The 22,258-nt window shown below is 38.2% G+C and overlaps 1 protein-coding gene across 1 annotated transcript; it reads left to right on the top strand.

The window, feature by feature from the left end:
• Positions 1–54: 54 nt before the first annotated feature.
• Positions 55–21,810, top strand: TMEM182 (transmembrane protein 182). Its single transcript, XM_026103288.2, has 5 exons — positions 55–221; positions 606–705; positions 2,133–2,231; positions 10,175–10,312; positions 21,587–21,810. Exons 1-5 carry the CDS (start codon positions 81–83, stop codon positions 21,808–21,810), a joined length of 702 nt encoding a protein of 233 aa, XP_025959073.2. The 5' UTR covers positions 55–80.
• The last annotated feature ends 448 nt before the right edge of the window (positions 21,811–22,258 follow it).

A 22,258-nucleotide genomic window follows, 5' to 3' on the forward strand; every position in this document is an offset into this window, starting at 1 on the left:
CCAAATTTTCTTTCTTTTTCTTTTTTTTTTCTTAAGATATTAAGAAAAGTATTTGTATTTGTTTGAAGATAAATTTGATAATGAAATTGAGCGTGGGGATATTTTTTGGAGGCTTCTTTGCAGCTTTGGGGGTTTTGCTTTTTTTGGTGGCATTTGGAACTGATTATTGGCTTCTTGCTACGGAAATAGGAAGATGTTCAAAAGGACCTGAGGATGCTGGGGTTAGTATGGGTATTTTGATTCATAACAAGAATTATATGTGTAGGTTTCTTGGATGTATTTATTTTGTAAGAACTTTCTTCTTTATGAACTTTTCAACATGTTCATCCTGACCTTCTGGGGGCTTACAAAGGTGATCCAAAGCCTCTTGCAACCAATTGTAATCAACTCTAAAATTAATTTGTCTTTTGTGCTGCTGCTTTTTCAACATGCCATACTTTCAAAGAAACTGTAACTGTAGAGATATGCTATTCCTAACTGATATTCAGACAAGATGCATTTCTTTGTGGTAGTGGTATTTTTTTTCTTGAACATCTAATTTCAGTTGGACTTTATTCTTTCAGTCAATTAAAAAATGATATGATAATGGCTTTTTTTTTTCATAGGAAGAGAAGGCCACTTTCCATCATGAAGGTTTCTTCTGGAGGTGTTGGTTTAGTGGAGATGCAGGAGAGAATAATGGAAGCATGTGGAAGTTCTGGTACAGTAAGTAACTTTGTTCTTTTGCACTATCTACAGTGGTTTGATCTCAAAGCTGATTTTATTTTTCTTGTGAATCACCTGAGTTCTTATGGCATCTTTGGTGATAATGTTCTTCAGCTCTCCTGAAACAGATTATTGACAAACACTTTCTTAATTTGCACTAAAAGAAACACCAAAACAAAATGATACATTTTTAACTATCAAGTCACGCCTTAAGTATTGTGTCTGTAATGTTAACCGTGAGTCCATTCTTACAAGGATGGTCTCTTGCAATTTATTGTTAACAGACTGCTTATTTCCTTAATGTAGGGAAATAGGAAATTCTATGAATTTTTGCTTGCAAAGTTCCGTCAGCTGGTTCTAGCAGTGGTTTAAGGAGGGCATGGGGAATTCTACTGTAAGAACAGTGTAGGACTTTTCATCTCCAGAAGAATCCTTCTTACTTGAATTCATGGATGGCCGGACATGTATGTAAACTTTGGAATATCTCAGAACAGAGGAGGATGTTGTACCTCTACAAAGTACTGTTTGTTTTCTTTTATTACGTGCCAGGATTCTAGAAGATAAAATAGTAGGTACTTTGCCACCAAAATCTCCCATGAAGGAGAGGTCAAGCAAAACTTCTCCTCCTATCTTTGACCCTACCTCTGAGGCACAGAGCTCCTTCTCCTTACTGCAGGATTTCCACAGGGCATGTGGAAAGCAAGTGCCATCATACAAGTTTGACTTCAGTGGCCCCTATTTTGCTAAATTGATTGCTCAGTCTTAGGTGACAAATGTAATAGTTACTGTTCTTAATTTCCTCTTGTTCTTTATCTGGAGAATTCTGCAGTCAGAAATCGGAAATTTAAATGCAGTTTGCACCATAGCCAGCCTTTATCGTTCACAGGGGAGAAGGTGATGCTTTTTATAAGCATTTAATATAAAAGGTGAAATAACCATCCTTTGGGTCTATTGATTCCATAGACTGAACTCATATTTGTTGAGGCTATAAACTTTCTGAAGATGCTTGATATTTTTCATTATTCTTTCACAAAGGAAAAATTAATTTCCTGGAGTGTTTTTGTAGGACATGCAAGAATGAGAGGGACATAATTATCTGTCACAAAAGAAAAGCACATGTGCATACAAAAACACACATATGCATTGCATATTAATTGCAGTGTACCAGATCCTTGCCTCCAGCAAGCCTGTTTTACTGTTCCTATAATACAAATCGTGCCTGAGTTGCCCTTTAAGGAATATTCTTGGCTGGATATCAAGGCTGGTATCTCTTAGTAAAGCAAAATACACTGTAAAGCTACTACCTGGGAAAGAACCTGGAATCTTGACCTGCGAAACACAGTTTATCCATTTGAAGAAGATTTTAAAAATATTTTATTGTTAAGGCAATAAAACATTAATCTTTAACTTTCTTTTTCTTTTTTCAGCCAACCAGTCACCTTCTAAGAATTGCACACATGCTTACCTCTCACCATTTCCTCTTATCCGAGATGAACACAACTCAACCTCCTATGACTCTGCAATCAGTAGGTATTTTTTTGACTGCAAATGGATACAATGCCTATAGTTTCATGAAGACAATTTGGATGCTTGAGTATAAACAGCGTTATCACTCCACACAGTTTAATTAATAGAGTTTTGGTGTTTCATACTTCTCATACTTAAAACATACATATTTAAGTCACTGTTTAGCAAAGCACTTGAATGCATGCTACGCATTAAGTGTGGGGGCAGAATGGAAGTCATTTCCAAAAAAAGAAAGAGAAATTTCTTTTTTAGTACTTTTTCTTCAACATAAAAAGTATCTTTTTATGGGCTGAATGCACTGTACACATATTTCTTCCTATATATTCCAATTAAACTGTTTGTTGTTAAATTAATAAGCCAATGTAGAATTCTATTGCTTTTGTACTTTATGAGGAAGAAGGGAGCGGGGCCTTGAAACTGTCTAAGTTTAGTCAACTAACTCAGATATACTGCACCGACTGCTGGAGGTGCCAGGCTCTCTCCCTTGACGTGATAGGGAGCTGAAGCACTGAAACATGTATTATGTTAAGCTGAGGTATTAACACCGAGAAACTCTAGTGGAGTAACAGAGATATACACATGTATGTCTACATATACATATAAATAAATAAATGTATCAGAGTGGTTGAAAACTTTATGTTTGAATAATATCTGGAAAGCTGTTTTTACAACTCCACTTTAAAAATTGGTCACATGTCATCAAATCAAGGGCTTTATGCAAAAGTATTTAAAAGAAATCACTTCTGATAGCTATTTCATATGACTTCTAAAATAACCAGTGATGGGTGGATGCTGTATGTCTTTTATCCCGCTGGCTCAGTGACTTAAGTGATCTCTTCCTGTCCTGAAGTTGTAATTACACCTTTGCTAAATTTGAAGTGTCTTCAGAATGCAATCTCTATGCTGCAGACATGAAAAACAAATAGACTGATAACAGTTCTGTTAATCTTTAGAAATTGTAAACTGTTTGTCCAGGAAGAATTCAAACCTCAGCATTCAGAGTCAGATATCTAATCTGTAACTTCACAGTACATCTAGAAAAGTTTATCCTTCCAGTTAAAAATGACAGAATCATGAGCGCCTAATTTATCTAGGCAGAGTTTATGTCCCACTCATACATTCACAAAGGATCATCAAACTATATTGCATGATTACACAGAAGTGGACAAACAAAGAATAAGGAAGAGAGAAGGTATATCATCAAAAGTTTAATTAATTTTAGGTAATGTTTGCCAAACGAACCACTGCTCAAATAAAATTTACCTATCTGTATTTCATTTTAGGAGATTAAAGTAGCCTGAGCTGTACTATAGATGATGGCCCGGGTAGCATATATTCAGATCCATTCCTGCTATATAAATAAATACAATTGGATTGCTTTGGAGCTCATTAAAACTGCTGAGGGTTTTTTTACGCATCCAGTTCATTTTCAGCATTCAAGTGCAGTTATTTACTATAGCAGATATGCTTGTTCAAGAATCTTTCACAACGTTTTGTGAAGAGGGTTATGTCATTGTCTCTTCTGTTAGTTCAAAACTAATTTCTGTTTTAGTCTAGTCTGACAGTCCTGCCCATGATATTAGCAAACAAGTTTTTTAAACCTTGCTGCAACTGCAGTCACTAAGTTAAGAAATACTAGAAGTGAATCCTCTTCTCGATTCACAGTGAAGGAAGGGCTGTCTCTGTGAAAGCCGGTAGTAAAAACGCTGCATTTGATTTTGTGCAGAACCGGACTTTATCAACAATTTCTTTATCTACTTGGCTGCATCTAATACCTATGTCAACTATACATAGAACAATGCACTACCAAAAGATTGAGCTTATTGTGCCTTTTGCCAGTTTTTCTAGTGTTTGGTGATAAAATATTTTCCTTTTCATGTCTCATAGCTTTCTCAACACTCACTTTGGGGGTTAAAAAGAAATCTCCCACACTTAGTCTCTTCACAAAGATTTATTACAGTGTTTTTGTTGAGTTCCTCAAGTCCTTTTTTTTCAGCTTTTGTTAGGGGTGAAGAAAAAGAAATATTCTGCCCTTTGAAAAATATTCAGTCTGCTTCTTCCTAGAAAAATAAACAGCTGACATAAAAGCTTTAAACTTAATTTAAAAAATCAAATATGCATGTGCAACATGAAATTTTCTAAAAATCTCTAACTTTCTTTTAACAGAACTGTTACTTTCTAATTAAGCAAAGTCACCTGGCTTGTTCTTTTACAGGCTGTTTGTCATAAGAGGCTTTGGGATCATATTAGAGTAACTCTGGTTTAACTGCAGCCCCTAGTGGAAACACAAGTGAGGTTTTTCGGTGGAGTCCTGTGTTAACTTCAGTTCATCCAGTTAGAACAGCTCAGGCAAAACTAGGTTTTCTGAGGAACATATAATCTCTGATAATTTTTGAGTGGTGTGGCTGGACCAAGTTCTCTGCTGACATAACTCCTTTGGTTTTAGTATCAGTAAGAATTTGGCTCAAAGCTTTTCTGGGCCATAATTAAAAGAGACTCAGTCCATGCCCTCTTAGTTTATTTAGATCTTTTCATAAGTTGGTTTTAAGCTGTAATTCCTATGTGCTTTTGTGATAGTTCTGAAAACACTCAGGCACTGAAGACTTTGAAGTTTAGAGTTTTAGTATACTTTACAAAACTTTAGACCAAAGACTTGGTTCATCCTGCTGTGAAAACCTAGCCTATGCACTCCGCATGTCCAGAATTATAACCTTAGGTGGAAATGTAAAGCCTACAGTGATGCTTATAGTGTGGCTTTGAATGCATGTTTTACTGTCCAAGGTTTCCTTCCGTCATTACTGTCAGATGCATGATCAGTTTGGAAGGGTTCGAAAGAACTGTTTTGAAATTGCAGCTTGCTGTATTTTTTAATCACAATTATTATGGGTTAGTTTATTCACTGGTTTTGTTAAGTATCTTGGGAGTGTGAGGAAGGACTTCACCTTACCTGCAGCGTAGAAGTCCGTGGCTGTACTAACCATCTTTTATAGTTAATGCACTTAAAGGAATTTTCAGGTTGTGCCATTTATCTTAACCTGAAATAGGCATCTAAATGAAGTCAGGGGTAGCCTGACTGTAGTGAATTTCCATGATGATACAGTGGTTTATAGGGACAGTTACTGTGTTGTGCAACTATTAAGCAGACCCATACGGCACATCATTGTGTTGCCAGCAGATTCATTTGTATGATGATTCTCAAACATATGCACCACAGATTACAAGCTAGGAATAAAAAAAAAGAAATTAGCCCATACAATAAAAGCACCAGAGGAGTGACATTTGCATTCTAAAATAATATACATATATATATGCATATAATATGCATATATACATGTTTGTATAATCCTGATCAGATTGGTTGGAGCCATCCTGTCAGGCTGTTTTGAAATAATAATTCATTGCTAGCTAGATTAATTAATTGTATTACATCATTAGTTTACTTAATGCTGACATTCAAGGAATGTCACATTTTCTATAATGCCGCTTTTTCTTTTAGTATAGGACAATACTAGGCCTGTTTTTTAAAAATGTACAAAGCCTCCCTCACATAAGTAATCTCATTGGCTTTAGTGAAATTATTCCTAACAAAAAGAAGTGCAAGATCTAGCACTTATTCAAGTCATTAGTTTTATTTTTGAGTTAACTTTTTTTCAGCTTTATTTGGAAATAAACAGTAGTTCCTTAACTGTTGTAAATTGCCCTAGTGCCTTCTGAAGCTAAACTGGAAACTATTTAATGGGGCTACACTGACCCATTAGTTTAATACTCTGATTTGTAGCTGCTAGTACTATTTTTCCTGACCATTAGTATCTTATTTTGTCCAGTACTGGGCACGTTGCCAGCATTTAAAGTAGCGCTTAATATAATGTAGAATACAGAATGTTTATGGGACTGAAGAGAAATTCTGGTTCAGCAACTATTACATCTAAAATGGTGTGATCCAATTTATTGGGAGGTTTGTTACTGCGTTGAAATTAACCTAAAGTAATCTAGGAAATACCAGCAATGACATCCGAAAATAATAATTGTATAGTGAAATGTTAGAAGTAACTTCTTTCTAGGGCAAAAAATGCTGTTAGGTAATACAGTCACATAATTGCCCATGAGAGATTGTAATACAGTACGTTTACTATTGGAAAACTCCCCAGCCACCAAGTAGCAATAAAGCAAGAAGTATTTAACAAAGCAATGTATTCATACTGTGAATACTGTATTTGTTTTACTGTTAAGATTATTTTAAAGAAGAGATTATTACTACTAAGGGATAGTAAAGGGTATTGAGAAACAATGAGAAAAGTTTTGCAAGGTTTACTGTGTTTCCAATTGCACCTTGTGCTGCTGCTGACCTCTGTGATCTTATTTATTGCTGCTTATCTGCAGAGAAGATACTCCTGATTTAGAGCAGTTCAGGCGCTTTACCTTACATTGTGTTTTATACTGTAGGTGGCATTTTGATACGTCCTGTCAAAAGCATTCTAATGTCTCTTACATTACAGAGAGAGATAAAAAGGTGGATTCTAAACAGAAATAGTTCAGTTCAGGACTTGACTTTGTGGGTGAAAATTGAAGGCAGCTTTTCCAAGTTATTTTGCTTATCTGTAGTAATGATTACAGAGCACTGTACTCACATATGCTTCAGAAAGGTTTTCAGCTTCTCAGTGCTTAATAATTCATCTTTGGTATTAAATGGTTGCTTTGGTAGGCCATAGGAAATGCATAGGCTAAGTCTTTTAAGTGGTTGAGATTTTAAAACACTTGCAGCCAGTTAGAGCAATAAAATACCTGGTATGTTTTCATGAACTTTGTGTTAACATCTCCAGCTGAGGATGGGTGTTGCATTGTGTCCTTAGCTAACCTGTTCCTGAATAATCTGTTACAGAGTTTCTGAGGTGTGCGTCAATACTGTATAAAAAGTATGCATTGAGGTGGCACAACTGTGTAACTTTGACAAATATACCACTGCTTGTCTTTCATATCGTACACTGGTAACATCTTCAAATATAAAACTGTGGCTTCAGTTTATAATCAGGGCTGGGATCTACTATACTAGCAAAGGGGGCTTTTGCTATTGTTCAGCTATTTCTCCAAAGTTCAGTCCGTTACTCAAAACCAGATATTTCTGCTAGTTTTCAAATGATGCAGAAGTCTTTAGAGGAATCTAAGTTAGGATCTTTTGGGAGAAAAGCAAGTAGCAAGGCAAAATTACAAGTCATGCAATTTTGAAAGCATATACTGCAGCTGTAATGTTGCCATGCTATACTAAATGGTGCAGAGCTCAAAGACAAGCGCTTCTGTTTTCCCCTAAGCACCATTTTATTTTTAGGCCTGCCTGATGCTGCCAAGGCAAATATGCCCCTATGAAGGGCTGGCATACTGAGGCAAGTTACAGAACCTTCTGTTTAGCACTCTTGCAACATGCAGCAATGATATCTAAGATAAATAATGCAGATAGAGTTACCTCGGACTCTGTGGTAGTGCCTTGTACTTTTACTACTTTTACTGTAGGAAGCACTCGGAATAATTCAAGTACTCGAGGTAGCTAACTCAAACATATCTGTGAAACTAATTTAGTTAGTTGCATGCCGCCTTTGAGAAGGCAAGGATACTCCTTGTCTTCTAGATCAGAACGTGGGCTCTCTTATAAACTGCCTCAGCAAGACTTGAAACAGTGCAAACTTTTCTTAAACTTTGTACAGGTACACTGAACCGTTATTTCTTGAAACAGGTCCCGTGGCTGACAGAGTCTTCCCTTTGTGCAAGATATAAAGAAGTGTAATTCAAAGTAGCATATTCTGTTGCAGTCAGTTTTCAGAAATGTTTGAACAAATCAGACTTTTCTGGTAACATTTCTCGAAGAGCAGACTTCAAAGCTTCCTCGATGAAAAGTAGATAATGAAACTGTGTACTAATTTTGTATTTTGGAGAAGCTTGTGTCCTCACCCATTCAGAAAACAGAAACATTGCCATATGACTTAGGTAACTGACCGTAATGATATTGAAGAAAGCTTTTTCAAGGTCCATTTTGGCCAATGTGTCCTATTATGTAGCATGACTTTGAAGTATCTTGTGCCAGCCATGTAAAAGAGTTGGGTGGTTATAGACTGATTTAGCAGCATTAGGTTTTAAATGAGGAAGTAATGTCCCATGGACTTGGGGACTGCGATCAGGCTTAGCAAAGTAGCCCCATGGGTAAAATAATATGAAATTGCTTCAAAGACCCAAGACTGAAGGACTTGAGAGATTTACCTTTCTAGGTCTGTCCGTTTCCATTAAGTGAATCATTTAACTATGTGTTTAACTTTAAGCAGGTGCCTAAATCCCATAAGACTTACATACTTAAAGCAGAACGCACACTTAACTACTTTGCTGAACCAGAGCCCTGTTTCTTACATACTATTTCCATTAATATTTATTTATATGAAAAGAAGTCTTGTATTGGATATGAACCAAAACAGGATAAACCCTTCTGCCAGCCTTTTTCACCTAGATGATAGCACATTCATCTTTCCTATCCCAAGTCTGCTGATCAGTGTGGCAGAAAATTGTCTCTGAATCTTTGCCCAGATTAGAAAGGATGTTGTTTAAGAAGTACAGCTAATGTGATGTGGTGAATGTGATCTAGCTAATACATTTACAAGACTGATACAAGCAAGAGTGTGTACTTTACCAGGAGTTAAACTGGTCAAGCTAAAAACTATGGATTTATGGAATACATTAGTGGGAAACACTAACCAATAATGTCTAGTGCACCTTCAGATTCCAGATGAAAGCAAGCCTGAGTTATGCCAGAATAGCTGGCTCTAACAAGCTGTAAGGATTTGAAACTTTCAGGATATGAACCCAATACAATAGTTGCTTAGTTGTGTTTTGCCATAACAGTAAGTAGGTGCTGTCAAATGATAAGTGGCAATTTCTTTTGTGACTCACTTTTTCTGACTTGCCAGCTGGCTTATATGCTTTCCCTCAGTTGGGTGGAAATGTTTTTCACTGACTGAATTGTCAGTGCTTCAAGATTTTCAGATCTGACGATGGAGAGCTTTGCAACTCATAATTTTACTAATGGGTTGTGTTAATGTACCAATTTTTAAATTCATGGGAGAAATTTATGTCACTCTTGTAGCATTTGTAAAATGATGACTTTGTTAAATGGATGTGCAATTAACTAGCTAAAAAATAATTGTTAGAAAGACTCTTTTGGCCAGAGTATGTCACAAAACTCTCGGCTCATTTATCACCAGCTGCATCCATTATTTCAACTCTGCTTGGCACTGTCTAACAGGGACTTCTGAAACATCACATTTAAAATGTAATAAAATACAAAAAGCTTTACAGCAGGAATAGGCTGCTTTAAAATACTTAACTTCAGGAACCCAGTTTACATTTTCCTTAGTTTCTCTTCTCTCCTGCTTCAGATTTTCTTCTGTTGAATATGACTGTATGTAAGGGGAATTATCCATTTTTAAATTACAGAGAACTTACAGATTGTTATTGGTGATATGGTCTGAGCACTAAGAATTTCAAGATGTTACTGCTCCCTGCTTCTCCCAGTCAATTTTGGTGAAACAATTGTATCCATTCAGTCCAGTCATTCATCCTGGAGGATTATTGCTACAGCTGTGGTGTACCATTTTCCAAAGAGCATAAATTTGGTCAAGCTAATGGCTGTATTAAGCATGCACACACTGTCTAACTATTAAGCAGCCGGATTTCATTCTTGATAACTTATATCATATTTTCCGTGATCATCAGATAAGAACTGGGGGTCAAACTAATTTGGTCCACTTGACATATGTACACAATGAAATGAATATTTGGTTTGTTAATAAGGGAAGTAAAAACAGAACGTGAAAACAAAAATCTTTGTTAGCCAAATATGTGACTTGTTTAAGTTCTAAAAAATACCGTATTCTTTTTTTCTCTTTTCCTTCTTCCTTTTCTCCAGTTTATCGAGGTTTTTGGACAGTTCTTATGCTCCTGGGAGTGGTCACTATTGTGACGGCTAGTTTCTTCATCATCTGTGCAGCTCCTTTTGCCAGTCATGTTCTGTACAAAGCAGGAGGAGGCCTTTTCATCATTGCTGGTGGGTATGCTGTTTGCTTAGTCAATTAAAGTTGTTAGAATACAAAGCATGAGGTGTTTCTCCCCATTTTCCTTGATCAAAAATTATATTAATCACAGTAAAAAAAAAAAATTGCTTCCATCATTTGGCCAGTGGAGCACCTGCCTTGGAGATGATTCTTTCCACAGTTATTTAGTCATGAAGTTCCTCTAAAAGCTACTTTTGAATTAAGATAAAAAATCCAAGATGAATTGTGGAATTACACTGCAATTTCAATCGACATTATTAGCAGAAAAAAATGCATATTTAGTAATGCTGCCTTATAGAAGCAGGATTCCCAAGGGCTTTTGTTAAGGAGAGGTTTTTATCAGTGAATCAAAAGCAATGAAGATGATTACAGTCGACTGTAAAGAAGTTGAAAGACACAGCACATTCACATGACCAACATAGGAGGAATGTTTTGAATAGGAATGGAGTACACAAGATAGTGCTCAAATATCAGTAAGTGGGAGCTCTAAACCCCTATGAATGACAACAAATAAATGAGTTCCCACCTTCCTCTTTACTTGCACATACCATGGAGGATGCACCCACCCTGCATTCAGTTGATATGTCCAACTCTCTGTGGTGCTGTTCTGTTAATCTTGAAAAGTGTGAGAAGATGTCATGCTGCTGTGTAAAGTACAGTTGTATAGGATGTAAATGATAATATGTGCTCAGTCACTATTCTACTGTGTATAAAGCCTGGTAGGAGTCAGTCCTGTGAGAGTGGTGTTGTGTTTTGGGGTAGAGTACTCATGTCAGGGTCAAAAGGCCTGGGCTCTGTTTCTACTTGTATTACCAACCTGCTGACCTTGCTTAGCCACTTCACCTCGCAGCTCTGCCTACATGGGCTGCTGATGATTATTCCCTTCTGAAGGACCTTGAGTGGGCAATATTTTATAGTGTTATTGTTGGAAAAAAATCCTGAATACTTGCATTTACTCCCTTGAGAATTACTCCTCCACACTTTTAAAAGAAATACAAAAGTATTCATAGTCTATTGGAAATCCTACAGTATGTAAGTTGTCACTGATTTGCGGATTAAAAGCCCTTGTGAGTCCTGCTCTTTTCTAGTATTTGTAGTCTAGTATTATTTGTAGTCTAGTATTATTTGTAATAAACCTCATCTCTCGCTAGGCAGTTCCAGAGACTGTAAGAGAGGAAACAAGAGCATGTGTACCTAGAGACACTTGGAAGACACTATGAGCCAATGAGTAGAGGTCTGAAGTGACAGCATATATTCTTCAGTCAATTCATCTGCCCTAATTTAGGCATGTGAAAGTTAAACACCTAAATCTGGGCTAGTCATTCTTGGCTTCTGTAGGAGGCCTGCAGGAGGCAGTAACATTTGTAATAGCCAAAATGGTATGTAAGAAGTTCCTCCATCTGGAAATTTATTTCATCCTAAAATAGGTGCCTAAGACAGGTCATATGAATATCCTATGAAGGAGCCCTGTATCTCTCTTTCCTTTACTGAAGAAGTCTAGAGAGACTGTTTGTTAGGTGTCTGAAGTTAGGTGAGCTGTTATCATCTGTGTGTGTGACCTTGGGCCTGTCTCTGCCCCTCTCACCCTTTGTCCCTACAGAACAGATGGTTTTCAAGGGAAATCCTGACTTTTGCTATGTATTTGCCTAGTATCTTTCAACTTTAGCACTATTCTCAATCAGAGCTTCAGAGTGGGGCTGTGTTATTATCACAATTACCATTGTTGTGGTTGAAATGGAAGGCTATTTAGCAAAATCATGCTTTGATTTGCCAAAAGGAAGTATTGGCAGTAGGACCCTAGAGCCATTCAGCTAGTACAAGATATTGTGGCTTGGGTAGGGGGACAGAGTTCCCAAATAAGCCCCTCTGCATCCATCCGTAGTCATACTGAGGTGGCTGGGGAAGGTACTTCATGTAAATATCCTTGTCCTATCCAACACATCAGATCACTCACAAAAACATTAAGAAAAAGAAGATTTTTTTCCCCCAAATCTGCTCACAAGTCAGGATACTCACATAGCCAAGTTATATTAGGACAAGTTTGCTTGTCTTATAGAACTGACTACAGTGGATAGATTAAAATCGTATTGGAGGGCGGGAACATGCAGACATAAGAAAAGCTTACAAATACTTTGCATTGTCAGTTGTTAAAGCTGTGTCCAGTGGGATTGCTATCTCTGTTTCTCCTCCAGTAAGAATTACTCACGATGGGTAGTATCTTAATTCGGGGATAACTTGGGGGCAGAGTAAGACGAGGCACAGCCTGATGCAGAAGAGGAATGTTTTAGCATGCCTCTAAACAGAAGGGCAGTGTGCTTTGCAGTGTTCCCTGCTGACCTGACCCCTTCCTTTATTTAGCTCCTTCAGGAGCCTGTACTGCCTTTCAGAGGAAAACGGGGCATGGAGAGGGGAGTGAAAGGGATGGTGCATATTTGACATTCAGCATGTAATCAGGATGTGGCCAGGGCATGTATCTATTTAAGCACAAATTTAATGGGAAAATGAAAAGATGTAATGTGACTTAGATGATAGGTGAAGTCTGTGTTCTCGTAAGACAGAAAACAGCATATTGATTTGAAGAAAAAAAATCATAGAAACTGTTTTGAAAGGGCCTAGATGCTGTCTTACTGCAAAGTTCATGTAGGAATTATACTGGAGAGAACACTAGGCTTCTGAGAAATAAGTTAGTCACCATGGTTGTTCTATGGAAGGCTGAAGGCAGAAGATAGGAAGAACAGTCAATTGCTTCTTTATATTTGTCTTTAGAGGAAAATGCTAGATGAAGCAATTTTAATTCCTGTTATTGAACTGAAGAAGTATCTATATCTGTATCTTTTTGCTGCCTTAACTGATGAATTAAGTAGCAGCTAAAAGCCCTGCCTAAACTGAAGAGAGCAAATTGTAGCATGATCTGCTGTCCTATCTTTGGGTTTAGATGGCAGCTGAAGAAATTATTTGGAGTGGGATTCATATAATCTATTTAGCCATCCAAAAGCTAAATGTTTTGTCTGAACTAGCTGGTTAGATTTCTATTGTCAGTGGTAAGACACACGCTCTCAGAGGACAATTCACCCTGTCTGTGTTGGGGCAGATAGACCTGCATTCTGGAGGAACAATAAGCCTAAACTGATCCTGAATGTGATAGAATACATTTAGTTTGGAAGGGATTTCTTGTGGCAATGAAGTTCAACCTCCCATGCAAAGCAGGGCTGACTTCAAAGTTAGAGCAGGCTGCTCAGGGCTTATCCAGTCAAGTTTTGAAAATCTCCAATAATTGCTATTCCACAATGCGTTTGGACAGCTGTGCCAGTGTTTGGCCACCCTTACTGTGAAAAATATTTTTTCCTTATATCCACCTCAAATTTTCCTTGCTACAGCTTGTGACCGTTGTCTCTCATGCTTTCACTGTGCAGCTCTCTGAAGAGTCTGTCCCCATTTTCTTTATTATTTCATTTAGAAAGATGGAGTTTCTATTTTCTTCACCAGGCTAAATAACTCCAGTTCCCTCAGCCTCTGTTTGTGCTCCATCCACCTAACCATTTTGGTGGTCATTGCCTCAGTTTGTCTTTTTCTAGGGCATCTCAAATTGGATGCAATATTCCAGATATGGTCTCACAAATGCTGAGAAGAGAGAAATGATAATGCGTGACCTGTTGGCTATGCTCTTGCTAATGCAGCTCTGTATGCGGTTAACCTTCATTTCTGCTACACCTGCTTCATTTCTTGCACACTGAGAAGGACCATTCTTGTGCTCTAAGGAAGTTGCCCTTACAATCAACAACAATCAACAACAAGGAACAATCAACTTTTCTGTGCCCCTTTGCCTTTGCAGGCAGCCTCCCTTGGGATCCTGCCTACCAGTTCTCTGAACAGGCTGAAGACTATTCTCCTGAAGTTCTGAATCTTTAATGTCCTATTCACTTCTATACTTCTAGGATGCTAAACTCTACCATTTCATAGCCATTATAGCCAAGGCTAGCATCATCCGTCATATCCCTGACCTGGGTTTCCTTATTTATGAGTAGCAGGTTCAGTAAAGCACTTCCCCTAGCTGGCATGTCCAACACCTGTCTCAAAAAGCTGTCCTTTATGCAGTCCTGCTATCTCCCAGATTGCTTGTTTTCTGCAATACTGCCCTTTTTGCAGATATTGGGGTGGTTGAAGTTCCTAATGAGAATCTGGACTTGAAATCGTAACTCTTCTTCCAGCCCACTTCCTCTTGGGCAGCCTGTAGCAGATACTCACCCTGACATCCGCCTTGTTGGCCATCTTTCTGATCTTCACCTATAAGCCCCTGTTCCTCAGAAGAATTCTGTGCATTCAAGATATTTCTTTGGAATGTGGACTGCAACCTCCCCACCCCATCTTACCTGCCTGTCTTTTTAAAGAGTCTATATCCATTCATCGTGGGACTCCAGTCATGCAAGTCATCCCACCATGTCTACAGCTGCAATGACATCATCATCCAAGGCCTCATTCATTTGTGTACAGGCATTTGAGATGGGCTTTCAGTTATGGTGCTTCTCAAGGGAAGTGTGAGTGCCTCCCTCACTGCTGTGTCCCATACATATGCCCTCCTCTCCCTGACCTCCAATTATCTGGGAGCTTTGATCTCCATCTCCTGATGGTCCTTTTCTATAGCCCTCCTCATGAGGTTACTGAGCCTGTTGCTCTTGCCCCACTTTGTTTGGTGGATCTCATCTCTCCTCAGCAGTCCTCATACCTCAAAGACGGTCCTGCGGTCACAGAAACCAAAGCCTGCTTGTGACACTGGCTACAAAGCCTGGAGTTAATAGACAGAGTGTGCCCACTTTTGCCCAAACCTTATCCATAGAGCAGCAGATTTGAGACCATCATCACCTGTGCCCCCTGCCCTTATGCCTCACTCTTAGAGCCCTGTAATCATCCACGCAAGGTCTTCTTTGCAGCATCACTGGTGCCCATGTGGATGAACAGCAAAGGGTTGTACTCTGAAGACCGAAGGAGCCTCAGGAGTCTCTCCGTGGTGTCCCAATTCTGGGCCACAGGGGAGCAGCAAATGTACCAAGACAGCAGGTCTCATGTCTGATCTGTGGCAGAGTCACATACCTGCCTTTTGTTTATCTTAGTCTTTAAGAAAAGCTGCAAGCTTCTCTCACTGAACAGGTACATCTGCACTACTCACAAATGGGTAGGCAGTTATCAGTTTTTGTAGCAACTTATTGACTAGCAGCTCTCCATGTTAAGCTTTCGAAACCACATTACCTGCCTGAGCCTGCAGATGAAACTACAGATGCTAGAGCTGTGGGGAGAAAGTTCGTATCAGTTCAAAGATATCACAGTCACTGTCATTGTAGCCTCACCTCCATGCCTACACCTTGAGAGGATGGCACAAGAACAGGTATGGTAGTGCAGACTGTAAGCTTTATAGTTGCTTCAAATGTTATAGGAAGAAAGCAGAAAGTTGCCATAACCTAATGACTTAGAGCAGCCTTCAGTAAAGTGCATAACTGACCCTGGGCCTGTTCCTGCAAGGTGTCTGGGTGGTGATTTAAACTATCCGCCTGCACTGATGTCAAACAAGCAAGCTCCCAGGAGGTGCGCAGAACGTTGCAGAATCACTCCCCTTGTGAACAGACAGACGTATATAGAAATATACGTATGACTTCCATTTGCTGCCAAAAGAGTGAAAAAAAAGCTGGTATCTTAATTCTAGCTTTTAGATGAGGACGAAATCTGTCCTTAGAGAGATGTGCCAACTTCCATAACTCTAAATGGGATCCTCTGCACATACTCCAGAGTGAAATGTCAGCCATACTTTTTAAATAAAGGTCACAAGAGGCCAAGATAGGAGGAAGTATCTGTAATAAAGGCAAAGACAGGAAAATACAATTGAAAAAGATATATATATACACACACGCATACAAGTTTCCTCAAATTAGAGAAAGAGTTCTAAACTTCTAGGCACAACTAAAAAGCTCACATCATTCTTTCCAACACCTGTTGTCTTTGTGTCTGCATAGTAAAAGATTCATGCTATAAACAGCCATTCACCATTGACAAGTGAAAGGCATTTATACGTGGGAAGAATAAATACTAAAGGCCAGCAAACTGCTTCTTGAATTCATAAACATTTCTAAAGGTTCTATATTCTTTTTCCTCTGCAATATGCAAAAGTATGTGTTTGAAAGAAATTCAAAAGAATAAATGCAAAAGACAGAAAAGAGTGACCTCAGAGAAGTCCATGTCTTATCACACTGCACAGAGCTGTGTATCAAACGTGTGTTCTTAAAAAAAATGCAAAATGGGAAAAAAAGAACAAGAAAAAGAGGAGGAGGAAAGTATTTATTGTCTTAATCTCTCTCAGACATATTTCATGTTCTAGGAATAATTTCCTCCATCATTCCTGATTCATGCAACTGCTGTTTTATTTTATATTCACTAAAAGGCAAGGGCAAATGGACACCCGCACACTATGCAAAAGGTCTAAATGCTGAAAATGTAGAAATACATCATAGCACAAACTGTTCCTAAAAATATCTGCTTCTTGAAGTTGTGGAGATTTTTTCAATCTTGGTAATTTTGCCTGGGAGCTTGGCTGGAAAAGTTCCTGACATTCACAATAGATAGTCAGTTTAAGAGTGCAGGAATGATTTCCCAAAATAAATATATATTCATTTTGGTATATTCTCCTTCATAATGAACAAGTACTCCTATTGCACTTGTAATGGATGCTTTCTCAGTTCTTATTGGCATGACTAATATTTTGTAGGAAAGAGACAAGCTGGTGAGGAAAATTTGTGAGTACAGAAATAAGACAGAATAGCAGTAATGTAGTTATAAAAATAGAAGACTTCTCCCTGCCATCTTCTACAAGCAGCATAAACTTTATCTAACAAAATACTCTCCAGCAGTAAAAGGTCTGATTCTGATCTCACTTCAATTTTACATAGGCTTTGCCATTGATTCTGAGTTACTAATATAACTGTCTTCAGAATCAAGTCCAAAGCTTGTGATTGAGGAAATAGAAAGAAACAGACTAATTTTGAACATTCTGCAATATATGATTTTCCTTCAAAAATATTGTATTCCTTACACATGAATTGAAACAGTCAGATTTTGCAGTGATGGAAGATAGTCTTGAAGCACCTAAGCAGCCAAAGATAGACAATTGCTTAGTAAGACCTTGCATTGTCTTCAGACTTCCTTTTATTTATGGGCACTCCAGTGTACTTCACCAAGTGGTACAAATAACAAAAGTTGAATGTGGCAGAAAGTGTAGCTGTATGCACAAGGTAACAGGATGGAGAGGCAGAAGACCTCTGTTTATTAGCAGCTCTGCTACTAATGTGTTATGTGACTTAAGCAAATCTGCCTTGACTCTGAGGAGCAAAACTCCTTTGAAAACCAGTCAAAAGCAAAGACTGGGTGCTCAGAACCTCTAAATATCAGATTAGTTTTTTCCATGCCTCATTTTTCTTTATAAAAAATGGAGATAAATCCAGCTTTTGATCTATACTTTTCTAAACACCATATAAAGTGCTAACTGTTACTTGGCATGATTATTATAATTCATTATGTATAATCCCAATTGCTACCTTTTGGTCTATAAAAAATACCTTACATGTTATATGTAGCTGAATCTTGTCCACTACTCAGTCCACTGGACAAATTGTTTGTCCTCTACTCTTGTTACTGTTTTTCTCTCAAGCTGTGCTTGAACCCTTAACATCCCTCTGTTTTGTTAAAATGAGACATTGCAAACAGACATGAAATTAGCTCATCTGAAAACAAAACATTCTTTTACAATGTTCAAGCTCTAGTAACCATTCATTAAGCTCACAATTTGCCTTTGAATCAAATACTTGATTCAATCAGCGTGGATGCCAGGAGGAAAAACCTTTAAGTCAAAGAGACTTACACATGTGCTTAAATTTAAGTACAACCTGAAGTACTCAATGAAGAGGGAGGAACCAAGGCTTCTAGCTCTAAACATCAAACATTTTAAGCAGATGCATTAGTGATAATGCAAGTACATGATCTGCTTTTCTGCTCCCACCACTGCTTCTAGTGTATTCTAACATCTTAGGAAACCATGCTGAATAGGCAGAGCAGAAAGTCTACCTGTTAAGAAATGCTTCTGCTTTACTTTCCCTGTATGTTACCATTTGTGACATACAGAGGCCTCAATAAGCTCCTGTGCTTAACTTCCATGAAGTCATAACTCTTTGGAAGTTAGGCACTTAATTATGAGTTACAAAACACTAACCATTGAAATCCTGTTGAAGGCAATGAGACTTGGCCAGTTTCTACTTAGGCTGATTCTACTGTTCAAGACATTTCTTGAACACACTAAACAATATAGTAACTAATTCGCCTCCATTACCAGATCGGAGCTGTGAGAACCCTTAAATACTCTTCTAGTGCCTTAATTAACTAAGATGGTTTGCATATTCTCCCTTTCTTTTTCTTCTCTCTTAAAGAAGGACATTTATCTCTGCTTGACATACATTTCTTCAGCAAATTTCCATACCAAACAATTTACCACACACAGGTATTAGCAGCTTGCTGTGAAATCTCCTGATGGACTGTAGCTTAGCTGAAGTTGTTTTACCACTCACAGCACCAGCTTGCTATTTTGCACCTACATGGAGTTGGCTCTAGTTTAACTACCTAGAAAGTGTTGCTCCAGAGTACTTGAAGAACTAGGGGTGTTGATTTTGAGTTTAAAGGACCTCTGAAAGAGTGTTATTTTAATGGCAGAAGCTTCTGACTAACCAGATTACTTAGCTTATGTCTGTCCAGGGTGCCAGAGGTCAAAAGCATTCCAGATGTGCAAGGCCTGGTTATGCTTATGTGTTACAATAGTGAAGAAATGTACATCACTACTTTTTAAATTTATTATTATTTTAGATTAAGTTTGTCTGTCTTTGTAGAGAATAAATATAAGACCACGAACATCTGAAAATGCACAGACAGCCAACTAAAGAGGGATAAATTCCAAAGTTCATATGGATTTTGCCATATTATCAATGCATCTTTCCAAATCTTGGTGTGATGTGAGCTAAAATTTTTTTGGTTGAAGTTGTGAAGAACTAACTTCATGTCTCCAGTAACTCCATTTATGAATTTGACCCTGAATCCTTTCACTTTTTTCCATGAGAAGTTACTAGCTCAGTTTGGTTCTGTTTTTCCTAAGTTGTCTACATTATCTGTTATCATTAGATGTTCTGTTGTAGGGTTTTTTCTGCTCAGCTTGACTTATATTTGGAGAATCTTCAATTTAATTTCTCATTTTTTATGTCTGGCCCTGAGGTGATCCTTCTCTCTGATTGTTTCACCAGTTGTATGTTTCAAATAACCTCAGAAATAAATTCCATCAAAATTGAGTTTTGCTTAGGCAAAGCATTTTCAAAATTGAATTTATACCACTTAGAGTTGAGGGTTGGGGTTTTTTTAATTTCATCATAAATTTGAACAAAATGTAATGAATTTTGCAAAAAGTGTAATCCTGGAAGTATATTTCATAAGCAGGCGGTGTGCTTGCCTCAATATTTATTTAGTTATTCTTCCTCCTTTCAGCTTCATAAAAATTGCAGATCCTTTGGGGTTTTCAGTCACATTTTGATTATGCCTCAGGTAAACTACTTCAGCTCATTTTTTGGTGGGCTTGGAAAGGTAGTGTTCACAAACATGAGGAGTTGTGAGCTCTTGCCTGTCAGATGTTCATGATATCCACAACGTAAAGCTATTATATATTGACCAACAAGAATGTCAGCAGATCAGTTTAAAGTGCTGCAGCTCACCTGCCTTAAGTGGAGGAGGGAGCGAAGACATGAGTTGCTCCCCGGAAGGTTGGTAGGAATGGCAGGGGGGATGAGGTGAGGGAGCATCTCAGTGTGGCGATGGGGGAGGGTGACCATATTTGCCAGCGCAGGTGGGTCCGGAGGCAAATATCAATCCACAGGTGCCTACAAAGTGCAGTTGTGTGTTTTGCCCAAGTGCTACATTTGTGCAAGGTCACATGGTATGTTTTTAGCAGGACTGGGGAGAGAATGCAAACACCTCTGACTTGTATTCCACTGCTCTACAGCCAGTCAACTCAGCTTTGACAATAAGTATTCCCAGAAGTATGCGCTGCCTTGTTATTTTAACAACATAAGCATCATAGGATGAAAGCATGATGGGGTGGTATCTCCCTAATATTTTAATATCTGAATAATTAACCCTGCTGCCGTAACTGTACTATGACAGCTGGAGCTCAGGGAACAAGTGGGTTCAGGCTGCAGCATGCAGAAAATTCATACTTGTGTCCCCAGTTTTCCAACGGATCTTCTGCTAGAGCATCTGTGCTGCAGGCCTGTGTTTCCTGAGTGTCCACATTCCTCTGAAGTAAAGTGAAATATTAGGCATGCAACTGATACTTTGGAAGGCACTTTCTCCTTGTATTTGCTTCTGGTGTATAGTGACAGAGATTAACAGAGTTGGTAAGGACATGTGCTCCTGTTGCTATCATGCGTAAACAATCCAAAGGCCTTTTAGAGGAGTGGTTAGGAAAACGTTGTGAATTATGTGGTGGATTAATTCCAGGAAATGGTTGTACCCAATCTGAGGTTAATACTAAAAGCCTGCTTCATAGCTATTATTTCATTATTGCTGGGTTTTGTCACTATGCTGACCTTCTTTCATAATGAATGTGGAAGATTTTGAATGAAATTCATCTGAATTTGTCTCTAAAATATTTGAGTAGAATCTGAATGTAGTATGTTCTAAACAAAGCCTTTTTCATTAAAATAAAAGCATAAGGTAGGGGGGTGAGGACGATAGAAAGATTTCCCAGAGATTTCCCATTCTTTTCCCCATTTCATATCGCATCGAAAAGATTATGATAGAAACAATTCCAGAGTCTGGGAAGAAAAGGTAGGTTTTTTTCCTAGGTGGTTCCTCCTCCTCCGCACCACCCCAGTACATTCTGAACGGTAAATACCTACCTGAATTGGGGCCCTAAACACAGCTGTGTTTTGATCTGCCGACCAAAACCAGATTATGTCCTTTGTTGTGGGCTCCTTAGAGGATATGGACTTATGCCTCTCAATGCAAATCAGAAACAAGATAGAGAGCAAGCTTATTACAGGGAAGCCAAAGGCAAAAAATATCCAGTGGCAGCTGACTGTGCCTTGCAGACAGGGCCTCAAACATTGATGGGTTTCTAGGTATTACTGTAACCAGAAAATGGACCCCACATTTGTCTCACACACTGTTGTTAAAACCTCATGTTTCTTTTCCAGGTATCTTGTTTTCACTGGTAGTTGTGATGTACGTCATCTGGGTCCAGGTGATGGCTGATCTGGAAAACTACACAAATATGAAAAAAATGGAGTGCCCGGACTTTGCTGTTTATGTATGCTATGGCTGGTCTTTCATGCTGGCTCCTATAGGAGTGTTTTTTGCTTTATTAGCAGGAATGCTTTTCTTGTTGATAGGGTGTACCATTTATTTGCACTCAGACTAGTCTTACATAGCTTAAGGGAATATTGGAATCTTAGTGAGACTTCATGACGATTTAAAACTGGAATTTTATACATTATTACCATTATGGCAATCCTAAGTATGCAGGCACACTTCTGGAATTTCTTCTGTTACTTATTTAAGGGTAAAGGACACAAAAGTTCAATACAGGGAGAAGCAACCTTCAGCCCCAGCTAGCTGCTTTTAATTCTTTAGAAAATATACACATAGTTCTCCATGTTGTACTATTAGCAGCATTAGATAATTTTGCAAACAGAAGAAGGCAAAAATATTCTGCAACCTAAAGCCCAACATAAAATGGGCCAAATAAAGATTTTATACATTTGTTTTTTAGTATTTGTCTTGTACTTTTGCTTTTGGAGAATGATACAAGATGGAGAGGAAAAGAAACATTCAAACACAGTAATTCGACCCATCTCCTCTCCTGTTTT

Source organism: Dromaius novaehollandiae, chromosome 1 (genome assembly GCF_036370855.1).
Source record: "Dromaius novaehollandiae isolate bDroNov1 chromosome 1, bDroNov1.hap1, whole genome shotgun sequence".
In the NCBI taxonomy this organism is placed as follows: domain Eukaryota; kingdom Metazoa; phylum Chordata; class Aves; order Casuariiformes; family Dromaiidae; genus Dromaius; species Dromaius novaehollandiae.